Below are 13,211 nucleotides of genomic sequence, written 5' to 3' on the forward strand. Positions count from 1 at the left end.
AGTCAAAGATAAGGTAACTAATAAGCCTGAAAAAGCACTAACTCAGGACGTACCACAGCAAGGATTTCTGATTATTCTCAGACACTGCACAGAAGCAGCATATCTCCTCTCTCCCAGGCTTAGAATTGGCTATTTTAGAGACGGAAGGAAGCCTTTTTAGGAGAAAACGTGAAAAATCTACTAAACATCAGGGCAAAGAAGGCTATCTTGAATGAACAGTGCATAGTGCAGCTTTTTTGGTGATCTTGGCTTCTTAGCATCATGGAGGTGTCTAGCTTGTTCATTCTGTAGAGATACCAATGGTGATAATAATAGATTTATCTTTGTCTAAAGAAACAATACTAACAGAGATTCCTCATCTTCAGTGAAATAGTGACTAAGGTTGTTTGCTGACCCAGAGTATGAAGCCTGGATAGAAACAGCTATTCAAAGAAAAAAGATAATAGCGAGATAAAATGCTTATTTCTGTGTCACTCTCATCGACAGCATCTCACAGAATTCCTGCCACCACAGTCATTCACTTTGACAAGATTCATTTCTTCCAAAACATATTTCTTATATTAAACAGGCAGCAAGGAAGCGAGGGGCTCAGAACTACACAGTTTAGTTTTACAACACTGTTTTCTTAATAAGACATGCTACCCAGTCTGGGCAGACCTGCAGTGGTATAGAAGAGACACATGCAGAGGTTGTGAGCTAATTAGGAATTATGAAGCTTTGTACCCCCCACTCCCAACAATGATCAGGGGAAAATGTAAAGTTGGCAGGAGTTGAAAGGTTTAGTAACAAATCTGATCAAACATCCTGTTTCTGGTCACATTTCCCTGAAGACAGAAAAAGACATTTTCTAGACACTGGCTTTTCTTTCCCCAAGTAAAATTTGTACAAACACTGGCTTTTCTTTCCTCGAGTAAAATTCATTTCAGACCATTCCCTAATCCTCCCAATTCATGCAACACTGATACAATTTTTGAGCTTTTGCTCTCTTTTTATTTCATTTCAACAACAGGTCTGGGGCAAAGTGGGAAGAGAGCAGCATCTTTTTAAAAAAGAAAAACACAACCCTGTGGTATGCTACATAGGATAAATATGTGAGCTTTACAAAAGTTAATTTATATACATATACACTCACACTAAACCAAATTAAAAATAAAAAGTTGTGAGGAGCTGTTTCCAACAAAACAAGGGAGAGGAAAGCCTTATTTCACAGCAAGCAAAAGCACCACAAGTTAAGATCATAGAGCACACTCACTGGCATTGCAGATACCAAACTAGCCTGCGTCCTGGAAGCAGTGCAGCTCTAGCACAAAGCTCTACCCACGCCAATTTATCCTGCTGCTTGGCAAAAGCAAGCACAGAATCTGTGTTCAGGATGTGTGCTGTGCACACACTGCCACAAGCAGCTGTTTTACTTATTTCAGTCTTGGCAGAAGCCACAGAAAGTGGCAAAGGAGTGAGACTAAGAGATTCAAAGCTAAGCTACAGCACTGACGTAGCTACAGCGTTTCCATTGCAGAGGTTTCTATGTTCACTCATGCCTCTTGTGTGCTCTTTGTGGGGTGCCTGTGAGGTCACTTAGCAGACAATGCCAGATTATTTATTAATTGTGCACTGCAGTTCCTATTCTTGCTTACCTACATCTTTTCTCCTCCTATGCCTCTTCCACCTCACAATGCCTCTTCTATTTCCTCCAGGCTGACAGGATAATAAAATTAGGAAGGGGCATGAATGCCTAAAAAGGCATATTCAATAACCAAATGAAGTTCAAAAAAAAGTATTAAAAAATGTTAAAAAAAAAAAAACACTATTCAATTCTGCAGACTCCTGGCACAGTTTGCTCATTTAGCCCAGAAGTCTCTTTCTTCAGGGCCTGCAGGCTATACTGTCTCAACTGGCAAGAAGCATGCAGTAACAAGGTAAAATTCTCACTAAAAGAAGAAACAAAAGTGGTAAGGGGTGGGGAAAGAAGAGGCTATAACATGGAAACCTAATACTTAGGTGGTAGCACTTATGCTACACGGTACGCTTTCAGAAGAGTGAATTCTTTCCTGTTGGTGCGAGCTGCCCAGATGAAAAGAGCAGCTGCCATAAATTGTAAAGGTGCCGAGACACAAGCTAGGCAGAAGGACCAGCCGAATTCACCCCTCACATCATCAGGCAGGGGCAGCTTCTTGTGGAGCAGCTCAATCCCAGCTACATAGCAGCCAACGAGGCCCAGTGTACAAAGCCCTGGAAGAGGAAGCAATAAAGTGCAATGAACTTACTCACAGATGACACCAGGGGCTTCTGGAGGAGGGAGGGCACATGGTGGGTGGAAGGGGACCTACCTGCAAGGAAATGGAGGACTCCAGTGGCAATGGCAGGGTAAAGGCTGCGACAGGCACAAGCACAGAGCCCAATCAGAGCCCCAAAGCACATGAGGCCAAGGCTAACAAAGGGCAAGAGAAACTGCAACCTCCAGAGATCTGCACGTGAAAGAAACACAGAGTCACAGGTTTGTTCAAGATGTGCTAGAAAAATGACCTTTTCCCATTTTCTTATGTTCCCTCCTACACACACCTCCGTTGGCTTAGCCAGAAAGGACCGAAGGCTCCTCTAAAGTAGGAAGAACTTCATCTGTTAACTCCCAAATTCCCACTACACTCATGGGCAAAACCTTCCCCACAGTACCTACTTTTCCTTTTAAACTGTAGTCTACTGCCAGCGCTACTGTAAAAAAGTGCAGAGCAATATACAGATGTTTCCCTCATTAATCACTGCATTTGGGAGACACTTTTTTTTTTTTATCCCTGCCAGAAGTGAGAGACACTTACAAGTCCGATTCAGATCTGTGCCACTATTGTGGTTTCCAGGTTCTATGTACTTTTCCATGAACTGATCAGAGAGGGAAAAACTGATGCAATTTGTGGTCATATCATTTTCTGGAACAAAAAAATCCAACAATTACTATCAGGTTGTTCCCCCCCCCCCTTCATTCAACCCCTCTTCTCTCAACCTTTTCAGTTGAGAAGCTCCTCTGAGTTAAATTTTGGAGAAAAAAAAAACACTCAAAACAGATTTGTAGGATGCCTTATCAGACAATAAACGTATTGTACACTTATTACAATGAGGCACAGCATTCAAACATGCAGACTCTTCAAGCTCACATGGATAATCCAGAGATCTGTGCCACACTTGACAGATTGGAGAAAAAAATGCAGCATATGATACTCATCTATTTTCTTACACATCCTTGCACTCAGAGTCCCATAATGGAGCTGTGCTTATCTCCATGTATGGAATGAAACACCTTATTAAACACATTTCTAAAAAACGATACAGAGAGAACAGGATCGTTTACAAAAAGAAAAGTATCTCATACTGTTTTATATTCAATTCTTCCCCATTTACTGAGAATGCTACTGAACAGAGCTGATTTAAGTTTCCTCCCAAAAAGGTGTTTTCATTTAAAACAAAAACAAAAATGTATTTCATGTAAAGCTTTTTCTTCAGAAAAAGTGTTTGAAAGTAAATTTTTTTTTTTCAAAAGAGGAGTCAAAATGAAGGGCTTCACACACATATACATAATATTGATGTGTTCAAAACTTATTCTGAAGTGATTAAAACAAGTGTTCATCACAGTTCCTTTTAGCCCCCATCCCCAGTCAGTATGAAAAACAATACAAAGCGTTTCATTTTACATCTACACCCTTGTAAAGAAATCCAATATTATGGTGAAAGGACTACAAATTGTCGCAATGACACAATGGGAGACATTTGTGACTTGCGAGTAAAATGAATGACTAGCTAAAAGGTGTAAACATCCCTTTGACAAAATAGTATTTTTCTTCCATTACTGGATCCCTCGACCTCTTTTAAAAAGGCAGTGACTGGCAGAGCAAGAGTAACTGTGTCCCCAGTGGGAAAGCAGATTGGAGATAAAAACAAGTCACAGCAGACTAAATTTAAATCAAGTATAATGTGCAAATCCAGATTCCGTGACACTGACAGCCAGAGAACATTTTGTCTTTTGCTTCTTTACAAGTCTAGACTGTCTTTACTCAAAAACCACAGAAGCTAGAAATAGGTCTTCTGGAAGAACAAAGTAGCATGGATGTGTTTGTGAGCATGTGCCATCCTAGGCAAGCAGGAAAAGTGCTAATTGCTCTGGAGATACCTGGTGGGCTGTACCAGTGAGAGTTCTTGGGTACAGTGATACACCTCCGCCACAATCCAACTGTGCCATTGCACCGGAAGAGTGCATCTGTATAGGTCTTCTCATCTGCCTCTTCGCTGACGAATTCTTCCCAGATGCTTTTGCCAGCTTCACTAACATTCTCAGCTGGAGACAGGGTGTGATACTCGTACCAAAAATCAGTGCCGATGGAAGCTGCCATATAGATGGTGGAGATTAGGCTGAGAACACAGGCAATTACTAATGCTGTAGCAAAACGGTTATCCATCATTGTGCCCTCGCAGCTGCAAAGAAAGGGAGAAAGAGCATCAAATGAGTAACTCCTCTGACACAAAGCACAAAGTTATCCCAGCAGTGCGAAACTCTTTGACACAATTCCTCTAACCCTGTTCTCCCTCCAGATACACATATCTTCCTTTTCCAACATACTGGAAGCAAAGAAATATTGAGTAAGTCTACAGCACTAGTTAGCATCAAGCAGATCTGCAAGTTCAAGGCAAGGAAGCTGCCCTTCTCCGACCCACACTGCCACCACAGCGTGCTAGCTGCTCTAAGAGGCAGCAACTGACAGCGCAACAGCGATTCTGCCCCCAAAGCAGATGGCACAGCTCACAGGCATTTGTGATCCTGGTGGCATGGAACCACAGAGAATCCATGTGGAGTGCCCAGTCAGAAGACTTATCTTTCCTTAAGAGATTACTGAGGGAAGAAGTTAGTTTTAGCCTGCCATTTACACAGCTTGTGTTTATAGCAAAGGTAAGAACTACAAGGGAGTCGAAAAAGCTTTTTCTGACTGTTCACAAAGGGCAGCCACGCTGAGATGCTGGAATACCTGCTGGGAAGCAGAGAAATGTATCTAGGCACTACAGAAAGAACATTAAGGAAGCACCACAAGCAGATCTGGAGATCACAACAAATGCTGCAGCAATGCCACAACGCATACAGCAGTGGTAGAACAATGCAGAGAACTAGAGAACTAGAACAATGCAGTGGGAGTGCCATATCCCATAGGCATAAGACAACAAGAGTTTCCAAAACTGAAAGGTGTTCATGGATCGGCATGAGGACCTTGCTCTGGCTCCCTAGAACATGGGTCACTAATGCATACCTTTGCAGGGCCATACTCATAAACAGCGCAAGTTCAGGGTCAAAGGAAACACGTGAAAATAGAGATGCCACGAATGCTTACACTTATGACAATACTGTCACTCTAATGAGCGACTGACTGATAATACAAGTAATGCTTCTCAGATAGTGAAATACAGTAGAACTCAGTGTAATGATGTCAGAGAACTTTCAAGTGCCTATTGTGCTCATACGTTTTCTGTGCTGGATTAAATTTATGGACTATGTTCAAGCAGGCTTGATGTATTTGCCAAACAAAGTATCAATTTAAGTTAACTCAGCTAAAGCTGAGATTTGTATCTAATCAGCTCCTGTCAATTGCTTGCTTTACCTGGCTTCTCTCACATATTTTTATCAAAATATTTTGGTCTAGCTTCTTTGCAACGGAATGGACTGCAACTGGAAACAGCAAATACCTAAAAACAGAACATTCGCAAGGAAAAAATACATGAGCGCTCAAGTCAGACCTAACCAAAAAGAAATTCTGAATTATGAAATAAGGTGCAAATTAAAATGGGGAGTTTCAAAGGCACCAATACTTGCTGCTAACAATGACCGTCTCATTTCTTTTCCTTCCCATCTGCTCCTCTATTTGGCTTGAACTGACTAACAGGGATGGGGATAAGAGATGATGTCCAGTCACATCATCCCCTGTGCCTCATTTCCATATTCAAGGAGGGATGTTGAATGAGGCAATACTCTCTGTAACATCTTCCTTCAAAACGTGCAAGGGTAGAACTAATTTGTGATGAAGTGGCAAGCACCACCCACTTAAAGTACAGTGAAGTTTGAATACAACCCTAGTCAAAAAATAATCCAAAAACTGAATTTTTATAAGCTAGGACAACAAATTAAGAGGGAAAAAACAGCGTACCTGGGCTTATTTAACTATACCTAGAAGACATAAAACCAAGTAAGTCCGTACTTAGTAAAAAGTAAATACCAGGCAGCGTTTAATCCTTGGATGTGTATTTATATTCTCCCTTGACACCCTAACATGCAGCCCAAGGTACACAGGGCAGCAAACGTGCAGAACAGGGAAAGAGCAAGTTGCTGAATAAAAGCTGAAACCTCAGTTTTTCCTAATTGAGTTCACTGAGGGATCCCTTCCCCTTCACGAACTTTTCATAAAGCAAACAGGGGGCAAGCAGCATCTACAGGGCCAAAAGGTGTGTTGCCCTGCTCCTGCCCAGCTGAGCGCACAGCTGAACAGGTCCCCTAGAAATTCTCTCTCAGGACATGCAGCAGAACAGGCTCGTGAACAGGCTGGTCTGGATTTGCCACTATATTGCAGTCATATTCACTGCAAGAACCACCCTCTGCAATAAACTCCTCTTTTTAGAAAGGGCTCTCTCTGGAAGGAGGAATCACAAGAAGCTACAAGCTCCATCCTCAGAGTAGTAGCTTGTGCTAGAAGAATGCAACTGGGACATCAATGGGCCCTTTGTTTGCAGCCATTGTCTTTTGATATATACGCCTGCAATGACAAAGTCGTATCAACTTGGTACTTAATATACTGAAAGAACACAACTGGCTGAAAAAACTGTACTTCCAGGTACAATATCCCTGCTGCCAGGTCCAAAACATTGGTGCTGGGAATATTTTTTCCAGACTGTCATTAAAATGCAGCCATGCACTTCTAGCCAGCTTGCTATGCATGGAAAAACACTGTGGGCTTAGCAGAATCAATGTCAGCTGGCAACTGAGAGCAGTTCACAGGCAAAATGAAGGGTTAAACATCAAACATGAAGTTAAAGCAGCAATCAGTGTACAGTACCCACAGGGCAAAAAAGACATGGCCATCCAATGATATTCAATCATTGTATTGCACAGCTCTGGAGATAAGCAGAGAGCAGCTGAGGTGGATGCAACTCCCAAACGCTAGAAAGTGGCTTGTACTGCACTTGTTTAGGGAAGAACACATCGCAATTTTCAGTATGGACAAGAGCGGTCAGGGCAAGAGCACACATCCAATCCCTTGTAATGCAGATCTGCTCAGTGCTTCTGCCTAACATCTCAGCTACTTACAAAAGAGATGAAGAACTCTACAAACACTTTAGGCAAATTTTGAACTGGAAGTTTTTCCTGCCACAGACACTGCAGTAGACTTGACTACCCTGCCCACTTACAGTGTATATCCAGTGCATCTTCATTTACAGCAGTTGCGCACGCACACACTTAAACAAGATGACCTTTGCTGTATTAAAGAGATAATCATGCTTCCAGCCCCAAGCAAAAACTCATTGGGACTACCATGCAGAGCGAGTAAAAAATAGTTACCAGAGAAAGACCGTGAAGAAAGATACTACAAACGTAGAAGATTATGCCACACTTTGCAAAAGGTTTCATAGTATTAGTTATGCACAAAAATAAGTAGGACATGCTTTAAAGTAAGATTAATTACAAAAAATAACATAACTACTGTGTCTTTATAACTACTGCCACTTTCCATAAAGATTGATATTAAATAGAAATTCCTTCTGCCTTTACAGGATGTCAGTAAGGACCTTAATCATTTTACAAAAGGTTCATAAGACAGTACCCAGCACACTTGGTTCTAACAATATGAGTTGTTTCAGACAAATAATGGCTGAAATTAAGATGTACAGTGAACATAAAGCAATGCAAGGCAATAGTATCCAGGCATTCAAGCAGCAGTGCTTCACAGAATATTGTAACTGTACTTGTTTTTGAAAGAAGTGAGACATGTTGATGTTCACTAATTATAAGCTTCAAAACAAAAGAAGGCGATGCACCTAGAAAGGATGAGGAAGCTTATGCTCAGAACAAAAAACTGCAACGTGTCAGCTCATAAAAAAGGAGGCAAAGGCCAAACTACCAGCAATATTCAAAGAAAGGAAGAGATGCATGTATTTCATAGAAGGGGAAAAGAGGGTAAGGCAGCAGAGTTGAAAAAATAACAAACAGCTATAGCAGCACAAAAGCAAGCACTCTGGCAAACACACAATAGTAAGACCAGAAAATGGGTAAAAATCAGACATTTGGAAAGCATTTTAAGAAGTTACTGTACCTTAGCAGAAAGGTTAAATATGTAAAAATGTGCATACTCTTTATTCTACTACAATGATGACTCCATTCAGTCAATAGCAGGCCACCACGTTTAAGAAACTCATTTTACATTACATCACAAAAGAGTTGGACTACAAACCCAGTGTAATGAGTGTTGGCATGTTCTCAGAAACATGTTTGCAAATCTGACCGCTCCCTGGCAGAGCAGAGAGTGCAAGAAGCCCACAAGAAGATGTAAACATGCGGAGAGAACACTACCAAAGAAGATCGTACTTTTAATACTCTCAGAGAAAGGAGGATTAGTGGATAACGCCATCAAACACTTCTTACCTTCAAAGAGGAAGAAGCTGTTCCTCAGCACACACAGCTCCAATGATTCCAGGTCACTTCAGAAATAGATTATTATTTGTGTCCTATAGTAAACCAAGAGCATGAAGGGCAAGCTTCCTATCTGCCCTAACTGTTCCATTCATTCAGTTTCCTCTTCAACACCATCAGTTCATAAAAGGTGATCTAGGAACAGAAAACAAATCAAACAATTAAAAATCACCATTTAACTTTGAAATTACTTTAAAGAAACCTCTCAACGTTGCTTATTAGAAATTAAAAGAAAAGACAACAACAAATGATGACTACAAGAGCTCTCCGGACAATGCCAACACCAATCCCGCAGTGCCGGCACCACTAACATCAATTCAGAACGTGTGAAGAAGCTACCGTTGCCGGTAGACTGGGCAAGCGACCCTATGAATGGATCTCGACGAGAGCAGAGTCCCACAACAGGTTAGCTGCTCGGGTTTAGTTCTGCCATTTGCCCTGGACCAGCAGCACACACGCGAGCCACAGCTGCCTAAGCCGTGCTGACATGCTCGAGACAACAGCGCAACCCCCTCCTCCCCAGCTACTAGAGCAAGACACCGGCCGGGCCGACGGGACCCAACTCCACGAAGCACAAGCAGAGGCGAGCCGGACCGCCTTGCTCGGGGCCCGACCCCGCAGCGGTTCCGCGGGCAGCCGGGACACAAGGCAGAGCCCGGAGAGGGGCAGCAACCGCCCCGCCGCCGCGGGGCCGTGCGGGACGGCGCTGCGGGGGTCCTGCGCCGAGCCACCGCCCCGGCGGGACACGCGCGACGAACCGCGGCCGGGCCCCGGCGGCGGGGGGCGGCTCGCCGGCGGCCACCAAACCCGAGGACAGCATCGCCACACCGGCCCCGCCACACGCTCCCCTCACGGGGCCGCCCCGCGCCGCCCGCCCCTCCGGCCCCCCTCCCTCAGCCACGCGCCCCCAACGGTTCCCGGCGCCCCCGCCCACAGCCGGCCCCGCGCGTGCCGCGCGGCACCCACCTCCCATCGCCGCCGCCCCCCCTGCCCGGCCCCGCTTCCGCCCCACACCCCCGCAGAGCCCGGGGCCAGGGCAGCGGCTCGCCCCTCCCCGCCGCGAGGCACCCTGGGGGCTGTAGTTCTTTCCCCGCTTCCGGCACAACGCTGGCACGGTCAGCCGCGCGGCGCCGCGGCAGGTGCGGTTCTCTGCCCGCCCCCTCCACCCTCAATACGCCGCCGCGAAGCTCGCTGGGAGCTGTAGTCTCCCGGCGCCCCAGAGGCGCCTCCCGGCGGTACGGGCCGATCCCCCCGTTTAGACGCTCGCTGGGACCCTCAGTGTGCGCTGCGCGCGTCCCCACCGCCGCAGAGGCGCTCAGCGCTGTGGCCCTGTCGGACTGGGCACCCCTTTCCGGCCCCAAAGCTGGGCCCTGCCGCTCGCCACACGCCGCCTGCCGCGGCCAGGCCGGCGCTCTGCACGCCTCTGGAAACCTTGCAACTTCATACTGAGTCATGCCAAAGCTGCAGAACTGCAAGGTTTAGGGACCGGCAGACTCTGGCACTTAGGAGTCCTGATCCCAACATCCTGTAACCAATTTAAAAGCCGCAAGATTTTAAACGAACGTACACAACTCTTATGAACTCAAACAGCTGCCTTCTTGTTTCTGCAATTTCAGTTATTCAGTTTCTCTCTGCAGCCATGAAGGCTCCGAATTTCTTTCGTTTTTGTTCAATTACTTGGAAAAATGGTGACGTGATAGCCTCACTGAATGACTTGGGAAAACACCAAACAGAAAAAGATTTTCTACAAAATTGCAAAGTTGGCAACACTGAACCCCATGCCCGACACTGGACATTTCTCCCTTCCCTGGTACACCTACCCACGCAGATTAAATGAGGACTCTTAAAAGCAGTTAACAACGCTCCTGCTCAGAGACCACCATACCCAGTTTTGATTTTACCAGCCTCCAAACAAACAAACAAATATTCTGAAAACAGAATCGCATCCTAGTTTATCATGTCTCTGAGCACTTCTGGGGAGTGATCCCATCCAACTCATCTTCCAGTGCAGCCAGGAAGCTTTTTTTCAATGAGATAACAAGTTGGGATGGCAAAGGTGACAGCAGCGATAAAAACAGTCTTCTGCAACGTCTCTGACTTAGTGCAACACGCTATTTTGAATTAGAGCACCCTCCCACTGTGCCACACCTTACGGAAGCTGGCTAACTAAAATCTCAACATGTAACTGCAAGCAAGGAAATATTCTGACTGGGATTTATGCTGGACTCTTAAAATATCAAACATCAAAATATTAAACATTTTTATCGATGGCCTGGAAGAAGGCATAGCATCATCACTGATAAACTCCACAGATGACACAAGGCCTGAGGGAAGGGTAAATAATTAAATGGACAGGGCACTGGTACAGGGTGACCTGATCATTTGGAAGGTGGGGGCAAATAAACATGCTTTTCAATACGGTCATTTACGAGGTCATTCCTTTAGGAGCAATAAGTGGAGGCTACACTTACATGATGGAGGACTTTATCCTGGGAAGCACAGAATGCAAAGGACAAACGAATCGTGGTGGATAACCAGCTGCGAATATGGTGCTGTGACCACCAAGCGCTCCTGGAACCTCAGCTGTATAAACAGAGAAATCAAGGAGGAAAGAAGTTATATCACTTCTTGAATTGCCACTTGCTGCTAAACTGTGGTGTCTAGTTTTGACATGCTGATAAAGTGGAGAGAAATCTGAAAAGGGACATGAAAATCACTGAACAATGAGAAAATGATTTTCAGGGAAATATCACAGGTCAGTCTATTTTGTTTATGGAAGGGAGAGCTAAGGAGTTACAGGACCATATATCGTAAGTAATGACAAAAGGGAGCAAAAACTGAGTGATGGTTTCTTCAGTATACCTCGCAAAACTATCTGGAGCTGAAGTTAGAAAACACTAAAAGGAAAAAAAAAACAAGCTATATTTTAAACCGTAAGGACAATGAGAACTGGAACCATTTATTAAATTATCTACTACTGGCAAGTCTGTAAGACTTTCCTCTAAAAGTTCTAATGTAATGGAAGTGAGAATCAATTTTGGAAAATTTTACAGTCATTGCTACTTAGATTATTGAATTAGACGATAGTGGCCTCTTCTTATTCATAATCTGCCCAGATCAATATGATGTATATAAATGCTCAAAAATAGTCACAGGGGAAAACAGACGCACTTTCATTTTATGTATTTAAAATACTCTCAATAGATTTCATCTAGAATTTTTCTCTTTCTGGAAAAAGTCCCTGCGCATAATTAAGGTAACCCAATTAAAATGTTATAAACAAATGTGTGAATAGAATAATTCTTTTTTCACTTTCTCTTCTGTTCTCACCTTCTCTCAATTTGTTTCAACAGAACACCTGGCTGATCACTTTAGCTACAAACAGGATTATTTCAATTTTTCAAAGTAAAAGTTTGTTTTAGAAATTGAAGTAGTTAGTACATGAAAGCATAAACTGAATAATACTGATGACTATACCTTACAATTATTCCTGCGTTTTGCAGAACTGAAGTTTCTTAGACAGCGGATCTGGATCATGTGTGAGATTAGCTCACATTGCTAATGGAAGTTCTCAGGCACTGATAGAGTTTAGCAACAGTTTTGCAAAAAACCAATATTTTTAAAAGAAAATCTTCATATAAAATTTGTGTTGTTTTAGCTTAGACACTCTAAGGAAATAAGTAAAACAAAGGTTGTAGGATGAGGCACTATCAAACTAAGTTGATAGAGGAGGAGAAATGAAGCAGCCTTCTTCAAGTATCACATTCACTTCTTGAATTACTGCTTCTGACCTCAAAAGGTACTCGAAAGTCTGCCCTCTTCTTCCAATGATACCAGGTAATTTACTAAAAGATATCACCTCTCCCCACAAATATTCTCTCTGTAATAATAAAAAAGGGCAATTTTAGTTGTTGGGTTTTAGGCACAATCTATGAGCATTTCATAGTCAGAATCCAGCAGAAAATCCCACGGATTCTCTTCAAACCTTTTATACAGTCCACCTGGTTTTATTTCTGCCTTCTGTATTTTTATACCTGTGGCACAGAACACGCTAGACAAAGAACGTCCTACCCGTTAGCTGCAATTTTTATGGAGAGAAGACCTTCTGGAAGTGCTTTTTCAAAATCCGTGACAATCAACACGATGAATAGCACAGATTCACTTTGATGACACTCACTCATCCTCCAGGTATGAAACTACTCCAACCTATCACTATGTTCTGTCTCAGTGCCCAAAATCTTACTTGAATTTGTTACAGTCTTTACTCCAGGATGAAACTTCTGTTGGTTAGCGTTCATCTGGCTGCCTCTGAGCTTGCTTTCACCACAGCTGTAACACAGCAGGGCAGAGTTTCAGCCAATTCAATTTCTCTTTATTAGGTCTGCAAATCTCTTTTCCTTACAAAAACTTTTTGAAGCACAATCATTTAGAAACTACTACACTTTCTTTTGCAGCCAAATGAACCTCTGTCCCTTCTCAGCATTTATCATCATCAACTCACAGA

General features: G+C 43.4%; 1 protein-coding gene across 8 annotated transcripts in view; it reads right to left on the reverse strand.

Annotated features, from left to right (window-relative positions):
- Positions 1-964: 964 nt before the first annotated feature.
- CLDND1 (claudin domain containing 1) overlaps positions 965-13,211 on the reverse strand; it is a 30,471-nt gene continuing 18,224 nt past the window's right edge. The window contains exons 2-7 of one of the 8 annotated variants that reach the window (XM_068959275.1): positions 11,179-11,290; positions 8,660-8,842; positions 4,157-4,458; positions 2,814-2,921; positions 2,328-2,465; positions 965-2,229 (exon numbers count right to left, since the gene is read on the reverse strand). In XM_068959275.1, the coding sequence (XP_068815376.1) occupies positions 2,009-2,229; positions 2,328-2,465; positions 2,814-2,921; positions 4,157-4,445 (756 nt within the window). In that variant the 5' untranslated portion in view covers positions 4,446-4,458; positions 8,660-8,842; positions 11,179-11,290 and the 3' untranslated portion in view covers positions 965-2,008. Of the gene's footprint in view, positions 2,230-2,327; positions 2,466-2,813; positions 2,922-4,156; positions 4,459-8,659; positions 8,843-9,046; positions 9,577-9,641; positions 9,806-11,178; positions 11,291-13,211 lie in introns of those variants that run through there. The other 7 variants (XM_068959256.1, XM_068959315.1, XM_068959281.1 and 4 more) reach the window with 7 other exon arrangements.

Source organism: Struthio camelus, chromosome 1 (genome assembly GCF_040807025.1).
Source record: "Struthio camelus isolate bStrCam1 chromosome 1, bStrCam1.hap1, whole genome shotgun sequence".
Taxonomy (NCBI): Eukaryota; Metazoa; Chordata; class Aves; order Struthioniformes; family Struthionidae; genus Struthio; species Struthio camelus.